The 26,262-nt window shown below is 48.2% G+C and overlaps 1 protein-coding gene across 1 annotated transcript; it reads left to right on the plus strand.

Moving 5' to 3' along the window:
- Positions 1 to 3,446: 3,446 nt before the first annotated feature.
- RBSN (rabenosyn, RAB effector) lies at positions 3,447 to 26,146 on the plus strand. Its single transcript, XM_060110638.1, has 12 exons — positions 3,447 to 3,646; positions 5,656 to 5,972; positions 9,298 to 9,438; positions 12,534 to 12,634; positions 13,548 to 13,593; positions 13,712 to 13,873; positions 16,168 to 16,409; positions 18,678 to 18,748; positions 21,409 to 21,495; positions 22,517 to 22,619; positions 23,990 to 24,094; positions 24,787 to 26,146. The coding sequence occupies exons 2-12, from the start codon at positions 5,825 to 5,827 to the stop codon at positions 25,933 to 25,935; spliced, it is 2,355 nt and encodes a 784-aa protein (XP_059966621.1). The 5' UTR covers positions 3,447 to 3,646; positions 5,656 to 5,824; the 3' UTR covers positions 25,936 to 26,146.
- Positions 26,147 to 26,262: the final 116 nt, after the last annotated feature.

Below are 26,262 nucleotides of genomic sequence, written 5' to 3' on the forward strand. Positions count from 1 at the left end.
CGCGGCATGTGGGATCTTCCCAGACCGGGGTACCAACCCGTGTCCCCTGCATCGGCATGTGGACTCTCAACCACTGCGCCACCAGGGAAGCCCCTGAATTCTTTTTCTATTACCTCTCCGAGGATCTCTTTTTAGAGCAGGTGTCATTTACAGCCCCCGCAGGCCTTTTGAATATGAAGTGTCCTTGAGTACCCGTTTTCAAGTTGTTGTTATGGGGGACGTCCACAAGGGGGCAGCACTTCTTCAGGCCCACCTGGTTACTCGGGCAACCAGAGCCATAGAGAAAGTCGCGTTCCCGTGTTGTAGATTAGGGTGGAATATGCCAGAAGAAACAGCTAAGGGCTGGTGCCTCATTGCTGCTTCCCTCTTAACCTTCAACCCTCAGGCAAATCCCAACCCTTCCCACACGGCAGTGCTGAGGATGCTGTCCTTCGTAGGTGGGGGGATTCCGAGGAAGGAGGCTGCCGGTGGGAACCCACAATCAGAAGACTTCGAGACCAGGTGACTTTTCAGAGCTCTTCCAGCGGGAAGGTCCGCCGGCGTTTGGGTGCACTCGGCTTGGCTGAGCTGCAGCTCGGTCCACCTGGGTCTGTAGGTCGTGGTCCCATCCTCAGGGAAGCTGGTACTGCAGGCACAAGGGTGGCTCCTTTGCTGGCACATCCTACCCAGGTCCCTCAGCTCCGCCACAGTCCAGACTTGGGACACAAGGCCGTTCGGGCTCCAGGAATTTGATAGTAGCAGAAGTCACGGAGCCCTGTGGAGAATATCGTTCGGATTTCTTTTCTTTTTAAGTTTAATTTTATTTTATATTGGAACAGAGTGGATTTACAGTGTTGTGCTTGTGTTGGCTGTACAGCAACCTGATTCAGTTATACGTATACAGATATCTATTATTTTTCCGATTCTTTTCCCATATACGTTATAACTGGTTGGTGACTAGAGTTCCCTGTGCTAAGCAGTAGGTCCTTGGTAATTATCGAGTTTACATATATTCGTGTATATATATTCATCCCTCCCTTTCTCCCTCCCTTCCCCGCCCACCTTTCCCGTCTGGTAAGCAGAAGTTGTTTTTTAAGTTTGTGAGTCTGTTTCTCATTTGTTAATGTGTTCATTTGTGTCGATTGCTAGATTCCACCTCTAAGTGTTGTCATATGCTATTTGTCCTTAACTGTCTGACGTCCTCCACTTCGTGTGATCATCTCCAATCCATGCATGTTGCTGCAGAAGGCATTATTTCATTGCTATTGTGGTGGAGTCATATTCTGTCCTGTATATGTACCCCATCCTCTTTATTCGTCAGTCTGCTTTTGGACCTTTGGTTACCTCCACGTCTTGGCTCCCATAAATACTGCCGCAGTGAACAGGGGGTTGATGTGTCTTTTTGAATTTTGGTGTTTCTCCACATAGAGGCCCAAGAGTGGGGTTGCCCGGTGATGTGGTAGCTTTAAGTTTTTTAACAAACCTCCGTACTGTTCTCCCCCGTGCCTGGTACCAATTTACCTTCCCAAAACCAGCGCAGGAGTGTTCCCTTTTCTCCATGCCCTGTCTCGCCTTTCTTGTTTGTAGACTTTTTGATGATGGCCCTTCTGATGGGTGTGAGGTGATACCTCGTTTTGATTTTGATCTTACTTTCTGTAATCATTGGCAACGTGGACCTCTTTCCATGTGGTTACAAAACAAAACGAAACTAAACAAAAAGGTGTCTGTTAAATTTCCCTCTTGAAATGGCTTCTGGCAAGTCCTCCGTATCTTGAAATATTTTTCGATTACCTACCCTAGGATGTTCCTTGAAGGTTGCTGTCATTTACAGCCCCTGCAAGCCCTTTGTATATTTAGTGCCGGTAAGCACAGGTTTTGTTTTGTTTTTTTTAACATCTTTATTGGAGTATAATTGCTTTACAATGGTGTTAGTTTCTGCTGTATCACAAAGTGAATCAGCTATACGTATACCTATATCCCCATACCCCCTCCCTCTTGCGTCTCCCTTCGACCCCCCACAACCCACCCCTCTAGGTTTTCACACAGCATAGATCTGATCTCCCTGAAGTACCGGTTTTTAAGTTGTTGTTCAAGGAGTTGTACACTAGGCGGCAGCACTTCTTCAGGCCCAAGTCTGGTTACTGGGCAGTCAGCGCCATAGAGAAAGTCCTGTTTCTGGGTTAGCTATTACAGTGGAATGTGCCAGAAGAAACAGCTAAGGGCTGGCGTCTCATTGCTGCTTCCCCCTTACCCTTCAGCCCCAGGAAAATCCAACCCCTTTCCACACGGCAATGCTGAGGATACTGTCGTATGTAGGTGGGGGGATTCCGAGGAAGGGGGCTGCCGCTGGGAACCCAACACCAGGAGACTTGGAGACCTGGTGACTTATCAAAGCTCTTACAGCCGTAAGGTCCACCGGGCTTTGGGTGCACTCGGCTTGGTTGAGCTGTACGACGGCCCGCCTGGATCTGGAGATGGTGGTCCCATCCCCAGGGAACCTGGCTCTGCAGGTGCAAGGGGGGCTCATTTGCTGGCCCATCCTCCCTAGGTCCCTCAGCTCCGCCACAGTCCAGCCTTGGGGCACAAGGCTGCTCAGGCTGCAGGGATGTGACACCAGCCCAAGTCACCGAGGCCTGTGGGGAATATCGTTGGGGTTTCTTGTGTGTGTGTGTGTGTGTGTGTGTGTGCCCCACACATTGTTCTTTATCCATTCATCCGTTGGTGGACACTTAGGTTGTTTACATATCTTGGGTACTGTAAGTGATGCTGCAGTAGATAAGAGGATGTAGATACCTCTTTGAATTAGCATTTTCCTGTTCTGCACATAAACACCCGGAAGCGGATTTAGTGAGTCCTATGTTAGCTCTATTTTTAAATTTTTTGAGGAACCTCCGTGTTTTCCGTAGTGGGTGCAGAAATTTACATTCCCAGCGATAGTCTACATGTGTTCCATTCCCATCCTCCCCAATACATTTCTCTCGTTAACGGCCACTATAACAGTTGTAAAGTGATATCTCATTACAGTCTTGTTTGTATTGGAAAACTTCACAGATTTTCCTGAGCACACTGTACCTGTTTTGGATGTATACTTCCTGTCATTATAAGCCCACTCTCATGCTGTTATATTCCAGACTCCCCACATCTTCCAAGCCTCTCAAATAATTCCTTTACTCTCTAGCGCTCAGGAAGTTTAATTGACTCTAATTAATTTAGAAGTGCATTTGGCTGTGAGGGAGGAGGCATTCAAAACCGTTCGCTGCCTCATTCACTGCGCACCTCGGTCAAGGAGCAAAAAAGCATAGGCTTCAGTTTTCCCATACTTAACAGTGGTGTAGAGAGCAAGGGGCGTGGTTCAACCTCGCTGGCGGAACTACCAGAGTCGTCAAAACGTCGCAAAATTACCCAGCCTCGCCTGGCCGGTTTTTCCTGCGCCTGCGCAGAATCCGCCGCTGGCCTGCGCTTGGGGATTCCCTTCTGTCCCCTCGAAGACTTGGCGCTCCTCCGTGGTCCGTCTGCCTTTCTTTCGTTTTAGGCGTCGACGCAGGCGCGACTGTCGAGCGCCGAGCAGTCGATGGAGATGGTGGCCTCGACCGCTTGAGGGGTCGTGGAGGCCCCGAGCTCGTGTCGGAGAACTGGACAGGCCTTCGCGGCTGTGGGACCGGGAAAGGTACACAGGGCTGGGCGTGCCTGCAGGGTTCTTGTCAGAAACCGGGCGGGCGGGCGGGCCGTGCGGGCGTGGGATCCGTGTGTGGTGGGTGTGACGTGCGTGGTGGGCGCTGGGACTCTCGGGCCGCGCGTCTCGCTCGTGTGCCCGGGGTGCTTTTACTTTGTGGTTGCTTGGGGTTGTGTGAGCTCTGTAGCGTTACGCGGCTGGGGCGGCGGGGGGCTGTCTCCCAGGAGCGTTTTTTGGGTCTTCTGTGGAGGTTTAGACGTTTGGGTTCGGGGTTTGTGTGGTGCCTATGTGAAGTTGTCGTGTGTGCTTTGTGGGGATGAGCCTTTTCACCCACCACACTGTGGGTGCGGTGATGCGGCGCGTGCACGTCACGTTGAGTTACGTGGAGGGTGGTCGGGCGGCCGGGGGATGTGTGGTGGCTGCGGCGTGTGGCCGGCAGCACTCACGCTGGACGTGGAGTTGCAGGAGATGTGGGTTTTATTTGGATTTTGGACGTGATTTAGGGTGTGAGGGTCTCTCATATATTGTGGACGTGGGGCCTGGCTTGGTGGTTTGTGTTGGGTATTTGGTTATATGATTGTAGGGTTCGTCCGTTCATTCATTTATTCACCCTTGGAGCGTTGTTGAGATTCTCGGTGGTTTGTGCCGGGCACTGACCCGGGGGGTGTGGTGTTGGGAACGAGGACGTGGCTTCTGCTGTCAAACAGCTTACAGGCTGTTGGATTAAGTCGCTTTGTGTACCTGTGATTACAGATTGAGATAAATGCTATGAGGAGAGGTGCAGGGCTGCCCGATGGGAGAATGCGTCAAGCAAGGCATTCTCGAGGAAGTGAGGGTGTCTCGAGATGCGGGGAGTGTGTGTTGGTAGCGTGAGTGCGTGGGAAGGAAGGGGGCTCGGGTGAACGTGAACCACTGGCTGGGAGGGGCCGGGAGCTGCTTTTTCAGCGACCGTCTGGAAAAGGGGCTGAGATCTGAATGTATATAGCCATTGGGCTTTTTAGCTAGAGGAAGAAAACAGAGACCTCGTGTTTCATTTGTTTATTTCCTGGGTCACTGCCACTCTTCAGCTTTGAGGGCTAGGCAGTTCCTTCTCCGTGGCCCTGTTAGCAGGTCCATCCACAGCTCAAAGCTGACGGTCGTACATTCCCCCTCACTTTGTACTGTGGTTTATGGCCTCAGGTTCTTGGGGAGAAACTTTTCTGCTTTTGTGGATTGGTTTTGTCTGCGTTTTCCTGTGGCTGTGCATCTTTCTGAGATGACATTGGAAGTGACTTTGCCGTGTGCCGGATGAAACTGAAAATGTAACTTATTAAGCCCTGAATTGTATAAGCATCAGCTTCTTTTATTTTTGAAGCAGTGAGAGCGTTAGGCTTGCTGGTTTATAAAGTCTAGTAAGTTTATTGGAGAAAAAGTACCCTACAAACGTAAGACACAGAATAGATTTTTCTTTTTGATCACTAGGTTTCTAATGCTCCTCCTTAGACTGAAGCTGGAATTTTGTTTGATTTGGTTTGGTTTGATTTTTAGGGCAGGCACTATCCCTTTTATATCAGTGCCTTTTTGACAGAGGTGCAAGAGCTCCATATATGTAGTTGAATAAATGGTCAAGGTAAAGAGAGTCAAATAGAAATTTGTGCTTGTTGATAACTATTTCAGACATTTCCGCAGCGGCTAAAGTGGAATACAGATTATGAAGCTGGATCATTGGAATGAATGTTAGTGAATTGCCTTGGTATTGTGTTTACTGTTGAAGTTGTATTTTCCTTTCTTATCTTCAAGAATCTGTGCTTTCCCTTTCACTGAGTTGCCATTGTCCAGTGATGTTCTCATATCTTAGAAAGTTTTGTGTTTTAGTCTTAAGGATTCGAGAAAGCAGTTTGTGTTCTCAGATTTGCACTGAAAAATGTTAAGTACCCTTCCTGAACTGTGAAAAGAACAAGGAAAATTCTCAGTTGCTGCTAATTTGCCTGAACTGGTTTTCCCCCGCTTCTTTCCTTTCTTAGGACTCCTACTCCAGAGAGGATACCTCATCCAGCGCCATGATGCCACTTCCCCATCACCTGTGTGCTGCTTGGTTAAGCTAACGCTGCGGATCCCTTGTCTCTTGTGGAGGAATCAAGCTGACTCTTGGCATGAGGACCCTGCCTGGCGGGGGTTGAGAGTGACACTGCCATGGCTTCTCTGGATGACCCAGGGGAAGTGAGGGAGGGCTTCCTCTGCCCTTTGTGCCTGAAGGACCTGCAGTCTTTCTATCAGCTGCAGTCACATTATGAGGAAGAACACTCCGGGGAAGACCGTGATGTCAAAGGGCAAATTAAAAGTAAGAGGCAGGGATTTTCTGCTTACCTCATTCTGTCACTGGGAGCTTTAACTCGTGGGATGGTTTTCATCAGCTACCAGGTTGCCACCGTAATAGGATAAACAATACGAAATTAATAATAATAATAGAGAACATATTTCTAGTGCTTTCCATGTGCCAGGCATTATTCACAATCTTCCAGTGTATTAACTTCATTTAATTCTCACGGTAACTATGTGACTGTGAGCCCCGTCTTACTGATGAGGAGATTAGACACAGAGGTAACTTGCCTGAAGCTGCCAAGTGAGGTAGAGCCCGGCTTTGAACCTACTAAGTGTAATTACTGTCCTCTGCTGTCTCTTGCTAGGATGTTTGAATGACCTAACTGCCAGCCTCAGAGGGTTTGGGGTGGAATTCCTTTCCTTCGCTCTGTAAGTGGAGGCACATTGTACACCCATTTACCTGTCACAAATTCAGGCCTTCCTGCCATCCTTACTTCTTCAACTAGACCTTGTCCTCTGCAGCACAGGAAAAGGAAGATTATGGTTGAAATATAAGGAGTTAAACCCAAAAAGTTAAAACTTGGTTTTTGAGCTTCCGAGGACCCTCAGGTCCTGGAGGGTTGCAGAAAGAATTTTTCAAAGTAATTTTTGCTATACAGATTATTCATTTCCCGGACTTTAGATTCTAACCCCTAAGCATGATGCTGGTGCTCTGGAATTCACTTTCCTAGTGATTCAGTTAATAGCTGGCCACATTTCTGAAGGCAATGAGATTAAAAAGGTCTATTGCTGTATTCACAATTCTTTGTTGGGTGGGAGAGAAAGGAATGATCCATGTATTCCTAAGCAGACTCTGGCCTCCACACGTGTGAGTCACATGCCCCTTGTAATCAAAGTCTCACTCCATGTCTCACTTTTCAGTTCAGAAAAAAAGAGTCGTTGAAAGTATTAACATTTATAACTTCTGTCAAAAATATGACAAAGTCAGGGCTTCCCTGGTGGCTCAGTGGTTGAGAGTCTGCCTGCCGATGCAGGGGACACGGGTTTGTGCCCCAGTCCGGGAAGATCCCACATGCCGTGGAGCGGCTGGGCCTGTGAGCCATGGCTGCTGAGCCTGCGAGTCCAGAGCCTGTGCTCCGCAACGGGAGAGGCCACAACAGTGAGAGGCCCGCGTACTGCAAAAAAAAAAAAAAAAAAAAAAAAAGATGATGTTAGCTAAGGGGCTGGGCTGCAAGCACTAAAGCCTGCTTTTATTAGGAAGGGCATTTCTAATTCTCTGTTTAGTGTCCGTTACAATGGAAGGCTGCAAGAAGGACCTTCTTTGGTTGGCTCAAGCTTTGGTTCTAACTCTAGCATAATCTCTTAAAACTAGCCTCACCATCCCTGACAAGGGCAGGTTATGGGCTACTTTCTCTCCTAACTCACAGTATCTCACATCAGAGGGAAACTATTTATGTATATAGCCCATTGTCTTCCTGGTGCCTTCACTAGGCTTACTTTATAGCTACCTTCTGCTATAAAAAAGCCATCCAAACCTTTCAGGAAGGTTTCAGTGTCTAGTCCATTTTGTGTCTAGGACATCTGCCTTATCTGAGATGCATTTTTTTTTTTTTTTTTTTGCGGTACACGGGCCTCTCACTGTTGTGGCCTTTCCCGTTGTGGAGCACAGGCTGTGGACGCGCAGGCTCAGCAGCCATGGCTCACGGGCCTAGCCGCTCCGCGGCATGTGGGATCCTCCTGGACCGGGGCACGAACCCGCGTCCCCTGCATTGGCAGGTGGACTCTCAACCGCTGCACCACCAGGGAAGCCCAGAGATGCATTTTTTTTTAACAAAGCTTTTTCAGGACACAAGGGCTGTCAGTTGAATTTAACTTTCCTCATTCTCTCTGTTCCTCTTAATCAGCCTCTTTTTTAGGAAGCTTGAAATCTGGGAGGCACTCTGGTGTTCATTAAGATTCTGATTCCATTTGTCTTGCTGGAATTTGGGAGGCAAGACCCAAGGCTGGGGAATGACTTACCAGGGGATAGACTATACTATCCATAATGTCCTTGGGACTCCCCTGGTGGCGCAGTGTTTAAGAATCCACCTGCCAATGCAGGGGACGTGGGTTTGAGCCCTGGTCCGGGAAGATCCCACATGCGGCGGAGCAACTAAGCCCGAGCGCCACAATTACTGAGCCTGAGCTCTAGAGCCTGCAAGCCACAACTACTGAGCCTGCGTGCCACAACTACTGAGCCTGCGTGCCACAACTACTGAACCTGCGTGCCACAACTACTGAGCCTGCGTGCCACAACTACTGAGACTGCATGCCTAGAGTCGGTGCTCCGCAACAAGAGAAGCCACCACAATGAGAAGCCCGTGCACCGCAATGAAGAGTAGCCCTAGCTTGCCGCAACTAGAGAAAGCCTGAGTGCAGCAACGAAGACCCAATGCAGCCAAATAATAAATAAATAAATAAAAACATAATGTCCTCATATTCCTGCTATTTAGCTCTCTCTCTTTACCTTTAGAGCTCTTGACTTGGCGTTTTTGTCCTCATAGAAGCACATAGTTCCTGTTGTGTACTTCCTTGTCCCCGAGCTGTTACAGTCCTTGAAACTCTTTTTTTTTTTTTTTTTTTCTGGCGGTACGCCGGCCTCTCACTGTTGTGGCCCCTCCCGTTGTGGAGCACAGGCTCCGGACGCACAGGCTCAGCGGCCATGGCTCACAGGCCCAGCCGCTCCGCGGCATGTGGGATCCTCCCGGACCGGGGCACGAACCCACGTCCCCTGCACCGGCAGGCGGACTCTCAACCACTGCGCCACCAGGGAAGCCCGAAATTCTTTAATTTTGTCTGAAGTGTCTCTTATCTTTTATGGCCCTAGGATTTTAGACTAGAGTTAATCATAATAATACGCTGAAATCACAGTCTGCAGCTTTCTTATGGGACCCCAGACCCAAGAGTTCCCTTCCATACTACATATCTAAAATACAGATCTTTGAATTAAAGAATCTCTACTTCAGAACTGATTTACTGGTAGGTTTTGCTGATGTTCCTCAGCCTGCAGTTGAGTCTCTCCTTAACTTTATAATTGATTTAAGCAGCAAGATCCCTGTAATGTATATGGGCTGGAGGATGGAATTGGACCAGTAAATAGGATTGTGACAGTGATTCTAGAAGTTTTCCTCCTTCCCTCATATTACTTATGTCCTCAGAAAATGAAAGAACCCTGATACAGGAGAAGCCGTGAAATGCATTGGGACCCTGTTGATAGGTGAAATCTAAGTGCTCTTCCTATAGGACCTTGACTCTCTACTGGGTTATCTTCGTGGATTCATATGGTGTTTGTTCTATTTTTCAAGGTCTTGTCCAGAAGGCTAGGAAAGCAAAGAACAGGCTGTTGAAACGAGAAGGAGATGACCGAGCTGAATCAGGGACCCAAGGTTATGAGTCTTTCAGCTATGGAGGGGTTGATCCTTACATGTGGGAACCGCAGGAGCTTGGTAAGAAATTCTTTTCATTCGTTCGTTCATTCATTCATTCAGCAAATATTTATTGAACATCTGTATGTTTTAAGAGTTGGCTGAAGAGACACCAGTAAATCAGAATGGTGGTCAGCTTCTCCTGGACCTTGTGTTCTAGTGGGGGGAGAAAATGGACAAGAATGAGCTGGACCTCTGCTTTGTGTTAGGCACTGCATTAAATCTTTTACTTGTGGACTCTCATTTAATCCTTACTGAACTCCATGGGGACCTCCCAGGGTCAGACAGCTAGGAAACTGCTGAACTGGGGTAGGAATCCAGGTCTCTGACATCAGCCCAGGTGCAGTCCATTGACTGGGCTGTCTCTTCTTGTGTAGACATTGATTAACTGCCTACTGAGAAGCACTGGTTCATGCACCTTAATTTTCTGAAGCATGTAATTGTGGTATCATCTACTTACTTTCAAAATTACCATCTTTTCAGGATGATGAAAATGTTCTAAAATTTATTTTGGTGATGGTTGCACAACCCTGTCAATATACTAAAAACCATTGAATTTGTATGCTTTAAATGGTGAATTGTATGTATTTGAATGATAACTCAAGTAAAGCTTTTACCAAAAAGATCATGCCACATGGAGTTGAACTAGCTAATCTTACATGTCCTTTAACTGTTGAATGATAGTGATCATTAATATAGTATTTTCTCTCCATGCGATGGGTAAATAATGATTCTTTCGTAGTAGTTTATTATACTTTGTTTTGTTTTGGGGCCGCTCTGCATGGCATGTGGGAGCTTAGTTCCCCAACCAGGGATTGAACCTGCGCCCCCTGCATTGGAAGTGCGGAGTCTTAACCATTGGACTGCCAGGGAAGTCCCATAGTACTTTATTATACTTTGATACTCATTATCTTGTTCACCTTGCACAAAAGCCTTGTGAGGTGGAAAGGGAAGTGATGCTCATTCCATTTATAGATGAGAAAACAGGCTCTAAGAAGGGAAGTGATATTTACCCTGGGGTCATCTACCAAATAGTGCTGCTGCAGGATGTGTCTTTTATTTTATTTTTAAAATAAATTTATTTATTTTATTTACTTTTATTTTTGGCTGCGTTGGGTCTTCGTTGCCGTGCACAGGCTTTCTCTAGTTGTGGCGAGCGGGGCTACTCTTCCTGTGGTGCGCGGGCTTCTCATTGCGGTGGCTTCTCTTGTTGCAGAGCACGGGTTCTAGGCGCGCGGGCTTCAGGAGATGTGGCACACGGGCTCAGTAGTTGTGGCTTGCGGGCTCTAGGGTGCAGCCTCAGTAGTTGTGGCGTACGGGCTTAGTTGCTCTGCAGAATGTGGGATCTTCCCAGACCAGGGATCAAACCCGTGTCCCCTGCCTTGGCAGGCCGATTCTTAACCACTGCACCACCAGGGAATCCCAGAATGTGTCTTTTTGGAAGAGGAAAGTCCTAGAATTACATTATCCAATATGATAGCTACTAACTATATGTGGCTATTTAAATTTAAATAAATTAAAGTTAAATAAAATTAAAAGTCAGTTCCACAACCACACATTAGCCACATTTTAAGTTATCAGTCTCCATGTGTGGCTAGGGGCTACCATGTTGGAGAGTGGAAGCATTTTATTTTCATTATGGCAGGAGAAAAATGGCTTAAAAATAAGACTATACACATATATTAGTTATATATGAAAGACAATTAGAAACATGAAGGAGACTTTTCAAGCATATGAATTATTAGCTTTTTGATAGCTTATTTCATGATTGCCTTTGTTAAATTATCAAGGTGATTTACTGATTAACTTGCCTGTTTCAGCAACTGAAGGAAGTCACAAATTACAAAAGGTCAAGTGAATGGCAAATTTTAAAAGTTAATGTGTATTGTCAGTCCTAAAAATTCGAAACTAAAATTTAATTAGGTGTTAAAGTTGATTAGGGAAGAAGAAAAGCATGGATGCTTAAGAGTGTAGCGTAAAGATCTAGATATGGTAAAGCAGTGGTCCCCAACCTTTTTGGCAACAGGGACCGGTTTCGAGGAAGTCAGTTTTTCCATGGACGGGGGTGGAGGGTGGATGGTTCAGGCGGTAATGTGAGCGATGGGGAGCTGCAGGTGAAGCTTTGCTCGCTCTCTTGTCTTCCACTCACCTCCTGCCGTGTGGCATGGGTTGGGGACCCCTGTGGTAAAGTACCTAAGTGAATACGCCATCATTGGGTGGAAGAAATGAACTGAGTGCTGGGAGGGTTGGGGGGGGCAGGGCCGGCTTTCAGAAGAGGTGGGATTGAGCAGGTTATATTTCAGATGCACTGAGACAACAGGCTACTTGGTTCCATTTGTGTGAGGAGGTTTGTCCTGGGTCTTGGCTGCTGGACTGAGAAGTTACCAGTTTAACTAGCCCCCTCCAAGGGCATCTATTAGCGTTTACATTTGGGAGGCTATTTTGAGAAGGATTGTTTTTATTCTGATGAAAAACCATATTGTACCAGCTTTGAAAAGTCCAGAAAAGTTTGAGATGTTTAAAAATCGCCCATAATGTTACTGCCTTTTTATTTAACAAAAATTCATGTGCCAGGCAGTATTCTAAGGATTTTATAAATTTTAACTTCTTTAGTCCTGATAACAGCCCTGTGGAGTAGGTACTACTGTTTTCCCCATTTTCTGGCTGAGTACTCCAAGTTACAGAGAGGTTAAGGAACTTGTGCAAGGTCACATAGTGTGTGGCAGAACTGAAACTTGAGCACAGGCTGGCTCCAGAGTTCAACCTCTGTCCTTAAGGTCTTTCCTATCATACTTTGTGGCCCCAAGGTGACCACAGTTAACATTTTAGCAAATTTCCTTCCATTTGCTTTTCTAGTTTTTTAATTTTTAGTAAGACTCTAATGGACTTCCCTGGCGGTCCAGTGGTTAAGACTCCGCGCTCCCAACATAGGGGGCCCAGGTTCAATCCCTCGTTGGGGAACTAAGATCCCACATGCTGCATGGTGCGGCCGATCGATGGATAGATAGATAGATAAATAGATAAATATAATAAAATCCTAGAATGTTTGAAATTCAAGGTAGAGAGGCTCCCGCAGGGAAACGACAAGTCGTTTATGTCACCACCTCCCCTCCTAGGTGCTGTGAGAAGCCATCTTTCCGACTTCAAAAAACACCGAGCTGCCAGAATTGACCACTATGTCGTTGAAGTCAATAAATTAATAATCAGGTTAGAGAAGGTAAATCTTTTGTTTTAAAACACTTTTTTTTTGCAAGTATAAATCTTCTGGGGGGAGAATTACATTTCTGTAGCATATGTCTTGTGTATTGTGTATGTCCGATGCTGGCAAGGAAGCGCCCCACCTAGAGCTGTGCTGAGGACGTGGTGGATGGTTCTAGCCTGGGCTGGCTTTACTGAAGGTAGTGGCCCAGGTTGATGACTGGCCACATATCCGGCTTCCCTTTTTCTTCCTATGAAGCCCACTTGGCTGCTGGACAGCCTTTCTGCCTTTAGATCCTTTCCTCGTTTGGGTGTCCCAGGGACAATCACGCAGTGAGGCATAGTGTGTGATACCATGTGATGGCAAACAGAGAGGCTAGTAACCAGGCGTGTGAGGAGTACCCTGCCAGGGCCAGTGTGCAGTGTGGGAACCTCTCGTCCTGTGGTTGGTTTAAGAGTCTGTCTTCAATACCACGATCGCTCTGTTTACTTTAACCCTGGAAATGCTTGTTTTGTATAAGCTGGGTTGTGTGGTGGGCATGGCAGCAACCCCACGGGTTCAATTCTTTATGGGTACTTCGTAGGGCAGAAATATGTGACCACTTTCATTGTCCAGGAGGACTGTGGTGAATCGGGGGGTTCCCATTGCTTTCAGTAGCCACCCCACCGTGCCCTTGCCTACCCCTGGTTATTGCTTAAGCGGGTAACTGACAATAAAGAGATTGGAATGGGTCATGCGCAGGGAGGTACCTTCTGGATGCAAAGCTAATACTCTATCCCCCACAAAGTTGTTTTTGTGACATTTTGGGGTTGGAGACGACAGATAAGACTTGAGCAGTGCTGGTGTGCTCATTCCCACTTGATGCTTCTGCCTGTAGAAAGTGTATACACCATCAGATTAATTCCTTCTGGCACTTTTTTCTCCTTGTCAGCTCACTGCATTTGACAGAACAAATACTGAGTCTGCGAAGATCCGAGGTAACTCTACACCTTTGCTCACATTCCTTCTATTCTTTATCTTTCTTCTTGACCAGATCTCCTTTTTAAAATGGCCTACATTTATGATTGTTTGCTTTTTGTTTTGTTCTTCCCAAAGCAATAGAGAAGTCCGTGGTGCCTTGGGTCAACGACCAGGATGTCCCCTTCTGTCCAGACTGTGGGAATAAGTTCAGCATCCGCAACCGCCGCCACCACTGCCGCCTCTGTGGGTCTATTATGTGCAAGAAGTGTATGGAGCTCGTCAGCCTTCCCTGGGCAAGTAGGTGATGGGGGGGCGGGCCCTGGACCCTGATCTCCTTTTGAGACTAACTTGTTTACTAATTACCACTGGGTGATTTGGGGGACGTTTTAAAAAAATTAATGGCCCATGGGATCTTCATTCATTTACTTGTTTGTTCCTTGAAGCCCATGACAGCCTAGGCCCTGTGTTAGGGACCGGTGATTCAATGGTCTGTAACAGAGGTTGGCAAACTTCTCCCATAAAAGATCAGGTAGTAAACATTTCAGGCTTTGTGGGCCACATACGGTTTCTGTCACATTTCTTCTTCTGTTTTAAACAACCTTTTTGAAGTGTAAAAACCATATGTAGCTTGAGGGCCATACAAAAACAGGCTGGACTTGGCTTGCAGGTTGTTGTTTGCCCACGTCTGGTCTATAAGCATCATCGTTTCCTTCAGGGAGTCCAGCATCCAGCAGGGGAGACACACTGACAAACAAGTGCTTTATAAAGAGACAAGTATGATGAGAGAAGTTGTGTCAGGCACGTGGGAGAGTTGACGGAATCTTTTTTTAAAAAATAAATTTATTTATTTATTTATTTTTGGCTGTGTTGGGTCTTCATTGCTGCCAGCGGGCTTTCTCCAATTGCGGCGAGCGGGGGCTACTCTTCGTTGTGGTGCGCAGGCTTTTTTCATTGTGGTGGCTTCTCTTGTTAGGGAGCATGGGCTCTAGGTGCATGGGCTTCAGTAGTTCTGGTGAGCAGGCTCAGTAGTTGTGGCTCGCGGGCTCTAGAGTGCAAGCTCAGTAGTGGTGGCGCATGGGCTTAGTTGCTCCGTGGCATGTGGGATCTTCCCGGACCAGGGCTGGAACCCATATCCCCTGCATTGGCAGGTGGATTCTTAACCACTGCGCCACCAGGGAAGTCCCGAGTTGATGGAATCTTTGTCAGCTCTGCTTGAAGTGGCAGGTGAGGCTTTGCGAGGAGACTGTAGGAGGTGGTCTTAAAATGAGCAGCGGGCTTGTCCTTTCCTTTGAGCAAAGAGTCACAGACAGCTCACTGTCATATAGAACAGGCTGTAATGTCGTAATATGAGAGCCACTGAGTGCTGCTGAGGCCGCCACAGAGGCTGAAGAAGAGTGAGAGTGTGGGTGCTCAGGGTCAGGAGGTGACGTTTGAGAGCAGCCCTGAAACCCAACTGGGCCTGCAGAGAGGTGGGGCAGGCTGGCATCCTGGGGAGAGTGAAGAGCTGGTGTGCAGGCGTGGGGTGTGGAAAGGCCCGGGGAAGGTTAGTAGAAGAGCAGGTACAGTAGTTGGGGGTGTGAAACACTGCTTGAGAATGTGGGAATGAGGCTGTAAAGGTTAGGTGAAACCCAGTGGTCCCAATGGTCCAGAGCTTTGAACCTCAGCTGGTTAAAGGTTGCTAAAGCTGATCTCATGGGGTTTTGGCTAATTCTGGGACTTTCGGGGGGATTTTGCAACCCTGGAGAGTTCTGCTGACTCTGCATGTACCGTTGGCTGCAGGATGTCTGGATAACATGGGACAGAAGCAGATGCTTCCTCTGTCGAGCTCTGATGTCCAGCGGGCTCGCGTTACCTAGATACTTCCCCTTTCTCCCTGAGGCGACTCCCTGTCTTACCTGACACTTTATAAGCTATGTTTTGGGGACACTCTTCACCCTCCTTCTTTTGAGCTAATTAACTGACATTTACTGGGTAGCTGCTATGAAGTGGCCCTGTTGGAAAAAATATAGGGGTGCAGCTATGAATAAGACAGTTTCTACCCTCAGGATCACAGATTCCTAGGGCAGCTCTGGGCTGTACATAGAGCTGTCACTACAGGGAAAAGTGGGAAGTGCTCCACGAGGGGCGACGTAGTAGAAACTGATAGAAAGGCAGATTGTTTTTGCCTCAAGGAATTGCGGGGGGGGGGGCTTCCGGGAGGATGTGCCATTTGATCTGAGCTCTGGAAGGGGTAGGAGTCGGGCATCTGGGTGTGGGGGAAGGCCGTGGAGGGTAGCCCAGGGAGAGCCTGGTTTGTGTCTCAGGCACGGGGCAGATGGAGCAGGGCAGTGGGTGGTAAGGCCAGGTTAGGGGTGGGCTTCAGAGCCTCAGAGACACACTGTCCAAGGCTGCCTGACTCTTTGGTGGCTGCACTGGGCGTCCATCCCACCTCAGAGCCGAAGCCCGGGAAGGCAGAGGTGTGCGTGCTTCTCGCCTGTAGGCAGAGCCTGCTCTCGTGCCGCCCCCACCGTTGGATTCCACTACTGTCGTGGCTGGTGGGGTGATTGGAGGCTGCGGGCTCACTGCTGCCTGTCCTGTGTTGTGCTTTACAGACAAGCTCACCAGTGCCAGCAAGGACTCCCTGAGCACTCATACCAGCCCCAGCCAGTCACCCAACAGTGTCCACGGCTCCCGCCGGGCCAGTATCAGCAGCGTGAGCAGCGTGAGCTCTGTCCTGGACGAGAAGGATGACGACCGGATCCGCTGCTGTACACACTGCAAGGACACACTACTCAAGAGAGAGCAGCAGATCGACGAGAAGGAGCACACCCCTGACATCGTGAAGCTCTACGAGGTGATTCGTGTGTGCCCTTGAGTCTGATTCGAGAGATCTGGCTGTTGGTTATATACATGCCTGCAGATTTTGGAGAACGCTTTGGGAAGTCATTCCCTTGAATCATTTTTAGTGTCTGTCAAAGGGCACTAGCTAGGGCCCTGGGTGAGTCGCAGAGTCACTGGTTATGTTGCAACAAACTTGTTCCCTCGCCCTTCCATGCCCACTTGACAGCGGTGGGGGTGTGTGTGGGGGTTAGGGGCTTCTGTGGCCCAGGGGCAGGAGGAGGAAGGGTGGTTGCCATGCAGTGTGGACAAGTTCTGTGGGTGGGCAGGAGCTGGAGCTGGTGGTGAAGAGTGGGCTGGAAGAGTCCTGCCACACTCACTTGGGAGTTTGAGAAACTGCCCAGAGGCTTAGAGCTTCCTCCTTTAAGTCCATTCAAATGCCTCAGCTCTCATTACCACCAGCAACCCTGGAATGCCTTCAGTAGATGCTGCTTTAAAGGAGCAGAGTGTGGTGCCAGAAGCTGGGATTTAGAGTCAGACTGGGTGTGAGCTTGGCTCAGCCTCCTAATGGCCAGGTGAGGCCTTCAAGATGAGAAGGATGAGCCAGGTGGGGGTTGGGCAGGGAGGTGGTAGGAAACAGGGAGGAGGAAACCAGCCCGGGCATCGGAAGCAGTTTGTGCAAAACTGAGCAGAGGAGGGGTGTGTTCTTTTTTTTTTTAAATAGATTTTATTTTTTTATTTATTTATTTTTGGCTGCGTTGGGCTTCATTGCTGCGCGTGGGCTTTCTCTAGTTGCGGCTAGCAGGGGTTACTCTTCATTGTGGTGCGTGGGCTTCTCATTGTGGTGGCTTATCTTGTTGCGGAGCACAGGCTCTAGGCGCGCGGTCTTCAGTAGTTGTGGCACGTGGGCTTCAGTAGTTGTGGCTCGCAGGCTCTAGAGCTCAGGCTCAGTAGTTGTGGAGCACGGGCTTAGTTGCTCCGCGGCATGTGGGATCTTCCTGGGACAGGGCCGTGTCCCCTGCATTGTCAGGCGGATTCTTAACCACTGCACCACCAGGGAAGCCCCAAGGAGGGATTTTTTTTTGTCTGATGATCACTGAATGGTCACTGGTAGCAGTTCTGCAGGTCACAGTGGCTGTATTTCTGAAACCACCATGAAAATACTCAGACTACTAGAAATGGTGTTAATTAAACCCTTGCTGAGTTGCAGGTGTAGCCATTGTCCATCCTTTTTTTAATTTTTTTTTATTTTTTTTTCTTTTTGCCGTATGCGGGCCTCTCACTGTTGTGGCCTCTCCCGTTGCGGAGCACAGGCTCCGGATGCGCAGGCCCAGCGGCCATGGCTCACGGGCCCAGCCGCTCCGTGGCATATGGGATCCTCCCAGACCGGGGCACGAACCCGTATCCCCTGCATCAGCAGGCGGACTCTTAACCACTGCGCCACCAGGGAGGCCCTGTCCATCCTTTATGTGGAGCTCATGATCTGATAACTCATTTTTGTAAATAGCTGCCGTGCTTTTGGCTTCCTTCGTTTTTGAAATGAGCCCTGGCAGTGCCTTGTGCTGGTATCTAGGGTCACCTGGCAGATAAAGGACCTAGGAACTAATTTCTTTTCTCTACCTTGGTACACTCAGATGACTTGTGTCCTGGAAGGCCTTGCTCCTCTCAGAAACATCCAGTCAAAAGTTCACCCTCGGGTTTCCCTGGTGGCACAGTGGTTAAGAATCCGCCTGCCAGTGCAGGGGACACGGGTTCGAGCCCTGGTCTGGGAAGATCCCACATGCCGCAGAGCAACTAAGCTCGTGCTCCACAATTACTGAGCATGTGCTCTAGAGCCTGCGAGCCACAACTACTGAGCCCGCATGCCAAAACTATTGAAGCCTGTGCACCTAGAGCCCGTGCTCTGCAACAAGAGAAGCCACCACGATGAGAAGCTCATGCACCACAACGAAGAGTAGCCACCATTCGCCACAACTAGAGAAAGCCCGCGCACAGCAACAAAGACCCAACGCAGCCAAAAATAAATAAATAAATTTGTTAAAAAAAAAAAAAACAACGTTCACCCTCGCTTTCTTTCCATCCTGCAAGGTTTTCTTGTAGAGTAGGTCTAAATCAGGAAATTGATAACAACAAACAAAACAAAACAACTAAAAACCACTCTCTGTACTTTTTTCATTTTATAAAACTGCACATTTTAAATACATCTCTGTTGATTTAGCATAACCTCTGGGTAGGCTTTTTTGTACCTTGAGAGCACAACTCACCTCTTCTTTTTTGTTCTTAGAAATTACGACTTTGCATGGAGAAAGTTGACCAAAAAGCTCCTGAATACATCAGGATGGCAGCATCCTTAAAGTAAGCTATTCCTCTCTGTTTCACTAATTTAGTGGTGACTGTTTTCTGGCATTTTAGGTCAGTTCTTTAGTAGGTGAAAATGAAATTCCTAACTCTGCCCAGGCTTTTCTTCTGCCCCCGACTGCAGAGAATCTTCGTCATATCTGTATTTCTTTGGGGTGCATGTTGCAGTCCTGTGTAGTCATGTTCAGTCATGTGACCCCAGCTTTTCTGATTGAGCGGGTTTAGGAAGGGCCTTGGACGATAAGCACCACTGCCAAGTGCAGCATCCGGAGGTGAGCAAGGGCACTGTGCCTCATGCTTGTGCCTGGGTAGATGCCACTTCAAGGTGACACTGAGGTGTCAGGGCTGAGAGCAGACATTTACTTTAGGTCAGGGTTTGGCAGACTTTGGCCCTCGGGCCACGTCTAGTGTGCCGTCTCTTCTTTTAAAATTAAGATTTAATGCACACACCATAAAATTCATCCTTTTAAAGTGTACAGTTCAGTGGTTTTCGTACAACCATCACATCACATTTAGTACAACATTCACAAAATTGTACACCCATCAGCACTGTCTTAATTCTGAAACACTTTCATCATCCTAGTAAGAAACCCCATACCCGTTAGCAGTCCCTGCTCCTTCTCCCTTTCTCTGGCAACCACTAGTCTGCTTTCTGTTTATGGATTTGCCTAGTTTGGATATTTCATGTAAATAGAATCATAGTTATATGATCTATTGTGCCTGGCTTTTTTCACATAATGTAAAGTTTTCAAGATTCATCCCTGTTGTAGCATGTGTCAGTGCATCATTTCTTTTGTATGAAGGCACTGTATGGGTAGACCACATTTTGTTTATCCATTAGTCCCTTGGTGAACAGTTGGGTTTTTCCACTTCTGGCTACTGGGAATAATGCTTCTATCCATATTCATGTATAGGTGTTTTGTGGACATATATTTTTATTTCTCTTGGATATATACCTAGGAGTAGAGTTCTTGGGTCATATGGTAACTCTGTGTTTAACTTTTTGAGGAATTGCCTGACAGTTTTCCTAAATGACTGCACCATTTTACATTCCCATCAACAGTGTATGAGACTTTGAATTTCTCCACATTCTTGCCCACACTTATTATTGTCTCTTGTTTTTTATAAATAAAATGTTATTGGGACACAGCCATGCCCATTTGTTTGATTACTGTAGCTGATTTTGCACTACAGCAGCAGAGTTGAATAGTTGCAACAGAGACTCTATGGGCCTCCGTAGCCAGGGGGGAGCTACCATTGCTGAGCGTGTTTCCAGGTGTCTAACTCTTACGCCTCCAAAGACCAGTTCTGAAGTGCTTTAAGTAAGTGCCTTTCAGTCTGTCACTCATTCACTCAGTGGATATTTATCAAGCACGAGTTACGTGCCAAGTGCTGTTCTGGGTGCTGGGGCTGCAGCAATGGACAGTGAAGACAGCTTCGTTATCATGGGAGTGCAGACCATAACCAAGTGAACAAGTAACGCACGTGATAATAATGCCAGGCATGATAGGTGCTCTGAGGAGAATACAGTTGGTTGATGTGACTGAGACCAGGGCAGTGATTTCAGATTTGGGCCAACCCTGTTAGTTTCCACATGACTTGGCATTATCAAGACAAAGTGCAAGTCTTCTGAGTTCTGATCTGATGTTCTTTTTGCAAACTGTGCAGTTAGAGATGATGAAACAACTTTATTGAACCTGCAGATTACAGCACACACCAAGATTTTTCCAGCTAGGGCTGCCTTATAGATGGAAAACAGGTAAACACAGCAGTTCTTTCTGCTTATTTAACTTAAATTGCTGCTCCCTCAGGAAGAGAGTTGAGTGGCCATTGCTGAGGCTGGGTTAATAGCTTGGAGATCATTTGAAATGTTTCTCTTCACAGTAAACATTGTTTAAGCTTGTCCCATGTGCTAGTTACTAGGGGTATAAAAATGAAAAGCCATAATCACTGCACTTGGAGTTCAGCAGTCTGGTGGGAATGGCAGACTCGTAAAGGAATAATTCTAAGACCACATAATAACTGTTGCTGTTCCTCTGAGACTGGGGTTAAGCCACCTCTGGCCTTCCCTGATGTCCCCTCCTCCACCCTGGGCAGAGTTACTCCCTCTCACCTCCTTTCTTGAGTTGGAGTCCAAGTGTTTTTCTCACACAGGGAGCCATTGTTTGTGAGACCCAGGAGCATGGGGCAACTGACAGTGCCACGTGGGCCATGGCTTGGATTCCTTCGTCAGCTTTCCTATCATTCCTCCGCTCCCTGGGTAGTCTTTGAGTGCGAAAAGAAAGTGCCTTCTCCTCTTACGTGGTCTAACCAACTCATTTAGTAAACCACTTCATCCGTCTTACTAGATGCACTGAAACTTTTCAGGGAAAGTAGGCTGAAGTAGATTCAGTCACATTTATTTTGGCAATGAGCTTAGGAGCTGGTCCTCAAAGACCTCGGCACTAGTGTGTCCCTATGTTGTCTGCAAATTAAAAGCAGTTTCTAGTTGGTTAGCACTTATATTTTGAAAAGGAGTGAGCACTGCAATATATACAAGAGTCTGAAATGCCACTTGGAGAGAATTAACTGTCTACTCCTCTGTGAGTCCTTTTACACCACACTGCCCGTTCAGTGAGCTGACACTTAGATCACACATTTCTGTGATTTCTCCCTAGTGCTGGAGAGACAACCTACAGTCTGGAACATGCCAGTGACCTTCGAGTGGAGGTGCAGAAAGTGTATGAGCTAATAGACGCTTTAAGGTAAGGTCTGTTAGGTGATGTCTCACGTGCTGCCTTGAGTGGAGGAGGTGCTGCGTTCATGAGTGGTGGGCGGCCAGCATACCTGAGCTCACCCAGTCCTGGTGGTAGTGGGAGTGTGTGAGGAGGAGGCTGAGGGAGTTGCCAGCTCTGGCGCTCAGTGCCTCTCAGTAACTTTCGGTTAAGGATTTCTACTGTTCATGATTCTTAAAGGAATAGGGGCTGATTGACACCAGCTGTGTGCCAGTCACTGACTGCTTCCACACAGAGTAGCTCCTCTATTATACCACAGTTACCCTGTGAGGTAGAGATTAACATCCCCATTTTATAGGGGAAGCTATAAAGAAGTGCTGGAGCCCAGATGGAAACCCAGATTCTTTTCTTCAAGTTGACTGCTGCCTTTTTTTTTTTTTGGCCGTGCTGTGCAGCTTGTGAGATCTTAGTTCCCCGACCAGGGATCGAACCCAGGCCCATGGCAGTGAAAGTGCCGAGTCTTAACCACTGGACCACCAGGGGAGTCCCAGTCACTGCTTTTTAACTGTGGATTGGCTGTTGGGGTTACATCAGCCCTTTGCAGTGTAGGAAGTACTGTGACTCAGAACAGAGATAGGGAACCCTTGTCCATCCGTACGTGCAGGGCTAGCTACGTGGTTTTAGGGTCTGCTGCAAAATGAAAATTCAGGTCCCTTGTTCAAAATTAAGGATTGTAAGACAGTGATAGCAGAATATGAAACCAAGCGCAGGGCCCTTCTGCTGTGCTGGTCACTCACCCACAACGCTGGCCCTGCACCAGTGGTCAGTGCCTCGATGGCTGAGTGTTTGTCGTTCACCCTGTGCTTGTTTGGGGCCTTGGGTACAGCCAAAGGGTAAGAAATGGGCTTTGCCTGCAAGGACATTTCAGTGGAGTCTCTAACCCATTTCTCTACACATGTTGCTGGCATGCAAGCCTGGTGACTCGGGACTTTTCACCCATGTTTCTGAGGCTGGCAGTGCCTGTTACAGTGATGTGTTTGTTCCAATTCAGTAAGAAGATCTTAACCTTAGACTTGAAGCAGGACCCTCCACCACATCCAAACACTTTACGGCTGCAGAGGATGATCAGATACTCAGCTACGCTTTTTGTGCAGGTAAAGCCATCCTGGGTGGCAGAAACACCGCACTCGCCTCCCGTGCTCTTCTACCACTCTGAAGGCAGACTGGGCCAATGGCTTGTTTATTTTCTGTGTGTACATTTATTACTTTTTAAGGTTATAAATGTGTCAGCCATATCTAGAGAAAAATCTGGATGTCAAAGAAAAGTAAATATTCCTTTTAGTCCTATGTCCTTAACACCATCCTGCCTCATTCTGATATATTTTCTTTTTAATTCCATTTGCACTGGTTATATAAAGTAGTTATATATGCTACTTATAGTTATATAAGTAGCATATTTGCAAGTTTAGGCCTTCTTATTGCTGAATTTTATATCATAAGCACTTTTTTTTTTTGGCGGCGCCACACGGCATGCAGGATTTCTAGTTCCCCGACCAGGGATCGAACCCATGCCCTCCGCAGCAGAAACACCAAGTCTTAATGACTGGAGTACCAGGGAAGTCCCATAAGAACTTTTTTATGCAGTCCTCAAACAGCTCTTGTTTGAATGACTACAGAATAGTGCTCTGTGTACACCATCCTTTAACTATTCCCCTTTCACTGGGCATTTGATAGATTCCCATTTTTTGCTGTTGAGGATTGCCTGATGGACATACTTGCACATAGCATTTCCTCCTTGAGATAAACTCCAACGGCACTCTTCCTGGGCCATTGGTTTGGAGGAAACAGGTGATTATTCAAGGGCGCACTGGACCTAGGTGGTTGGATCTAAGTTGTTTCTACCTCAGAAAGCCCTTGTGAGAGTCACGGTCAATCCCCTATGGGGCTCCTGACAGAGATCTAAGCGTCCTGTTGGGTTAGTTTCCCAACATCCTAATGCAGAGAATGAGGCCCTTCCTGCTTTTGATTAGTGGCTGTATTCCACAGTCGTTTGATAAGTGCCTGCTGAGTCCCAGGCAGTGTTCTAGGTGCTGGGTATCCTGCCATGAGTAAAGACAGACATTCCTGTTCTCATAAAGCTTGTATTCTAGAGAGGGGAATAGATAAGAAACAACTAAAAAGTGTAGCTTAAGAGGGTGGAGAGCGCTGTGGAGAAACGTAAAGAGCGTGGGGTTGGGGCTCGGATGGAGGCTTACGGATGTAGACAGGGAGGGCAGGAAAAGGCCCCACTGAGAGGGCAAATAACTGGGATGTCTGGTGTTGATCATTTCATCAGGAAAAGGCTGGCCCATTTGGAAGTTGTCTCTGGTCCAATTTCAGCGTTAGGTCCTTCCCTGCTCTGCTCATTCACGTGATTGTCCGAGAGTGGGGTAGCTTAGCTTAAGTGGGCTCTCCCTAGAGGGCTTCAGGTTCACTTTTTTCCTAAAACGGTGTAAGTGTAAAATTGCCTGTGACCCCTCTGCAGGAAAAGTTGCTTGGTTTGATGTCACTGCCAACCAAAGAACAGTTTGAGGAACTGAAAAAGAAAAGGAAGCAGGAAGTGGAGAGGAAGAAGATCCTGGAGAGACGGGTGAGTGAAGCTCAGGGATGCTGGCGTCCTGGCTTCTCCCCTGCGGCTCCCTTGAGCGCAGAGGCCTCCTCAGGCTCCCAGGAGGTCCTGTGAGGTTGTTGTTAAGTCAGAACCTCTCACTCTCTCCAGTTTGCATTCTCCTTTTGTTCTGTTTCTGGCCTCTCTCATCTTCAGAGGTCAGAATAATTATTTTTCTCTCCAGGTCCTATTTTTCTTTCAGAGGTTCTACTGATTTTCTCCTGTCCAGAATACCATAGAGACTGGCAATCCTCCCCCTGGTACAAGCTGCAGAGGACCCAGACACCAGGGAGTTCTTTGTAGAACACTTTGGAATATGCAATATTAAACAGAATAATATGTGTATTTAAGATTGTGTGAGGTTCTAGTGTAGATGAGTGGTAATAGACCTCAGAGATTTAAGACAAGTGCATGGCCAGTGAATCTAAGATTGAGAAAAGCTTATTCCTTAACTTACTGTTATTTGTTATTGTAATTTTGAAAATCAGGGTTTGTCCCTTCTTCCCTTCTGATAAAAAAGCCTGATTTGATTTTAGCAGTTGGATATCGTAGTCCTGAGGTGGAGAATTGGAGTCTCACTGACACAGGGATAGCGGGACCGCAGAGGGTGGCTGGCGGTGTGGCTCTTGGCCTGGTGACCGTGTTTCTTCTCTTTGGCTTTGGTGTCTCCCCAGGCTGCCCTGGAATCCCAGCGAAGGCTTGAGGAAAGGCGCAGTGACCTGGTGTCTCATGCGACCAACGGGGAGGTGGTGTCCCTTCGCGGGGGCCCTGCCCCGTTGAGAAAGGCTGAGGGCTGGCTCCCGCTCTCAGGAGGTCAGGGGCAGGTCGAAGACTCGGACCCACTCCTCCAGCAGATCCACAACATCACATCCTTTATCAGGCAGGCTAAGGCCGCGGGCCGGATGGATGAAGTGCGTACGCTGCAGGAGAACCTGCGCCAACTGCAGGACGAGTATGACCAGCAGCAGACAGAGAAGGCCATTGAGCTGTCCCGGAGGCAGGCTGAGGAGGAGGACCTGCAGCGGGAACAGCTGCAGATGCTGAGGGAACGGGAGCGGGAACGAGAACGGGAGCAGTTCCAGGTGGCATCTCTGCACACGCGGACTCGGTCCCTGGACTTCCGAGAAATCAGGCCTTTTCAGCTGGAGCCAGGCAGAGAGCCTCGCAACCACCTTGCTCATGCCTTGGATCTGGGCTGTTCCCCAGCTCAGAGCAGTGCGGCACCCGAGACCCCTTCACCCAGCTCGGCTCTCGAGCCCATCAGAGTGTGGTCTGGGGCCCCAGCCCTTGGCCAGGAATTCTTCCCCCAGAGCACCACGTCGCAGCACAATGAGGTGCCCTCCCTAAATCCCTTTGATGAGGAAGACCTCTCCAGCCCTGCAGCAGAGGGCACGGCCAGCCCTCCTGCTGCAGAGCCTCCCCTCGGCCCTCCAGCCCGTGTCCTCAAGGAGTACAATCCTTTTGAGGAAGAGGAGGAAGAGGAGGCAGTGGCGGGGAATCCCTTCACTAGCCCAGACAGCCCAGCCCCCGGCCCCTTTGACGAGGAAGATGGGCATCCCCCTCAGAGACCCTCAGGCCCTCCTGTTCCTGGCAGCCCCTTCGAGGAGGCCCCCTGTACTAACCCGTTCGAGGTGGACAGTGAGAGCGGGCAGGAGGGCGAGGAGCCCATAGAGGAGGAGCTGCTCCTCCAGCAGATCGACAACATCAAGGCGTACATCTTCGATGCCAAGCAGTGCGGCCGCCTGGACGAGGTGGAGGTGCTGACGGAGAACCTGAGGGAGCTGAAGCACACCCTGGCCAAACAGAAGGGGGGCGCCGACTGACCGTGGTGGGCAGGGCGCCTCTGGGGCCTGGCAGGAGCCAGGGGAGCAGGAGGGAGGGCTGCTGGGGTTGATGGAGAAGGAGGAAGGGCGAGATTTAAGCTGCACATAGGTCGGGGGGGAGGAATCTGCTGTTTCGTGCTGTGCACTTGGAGCTTTTTCCATGATAGTTGAATAATAAAATGGGAACTAGAACAGGAAGAATCAGCATGCATTTGCTGTTTTTCCTGTTTTTTTTATATATATATATATAATTGGGTTTTCCCTTTAGAAGGGAATTTAAAACTTCACTGCCGAGATATAACTAAGCGCACTTCTGTTGGGCCCTGG

Source organism: Mesoplodon densirostris, chromosome 10 (genome assembly GCF_025265405.1).
Source record: "Mesoplodon densirostris isolate mMesDen1 chromosome 10, mMesDen1 primary haplotype, whole genome shotgun sequence".
Lineage (NCBI taxonomy): Eukaryota > Metazoa > Chordata > Mammalia > Artiodactyla > Ziphiidae > Mesoplodon > Mesoplodon densirostris.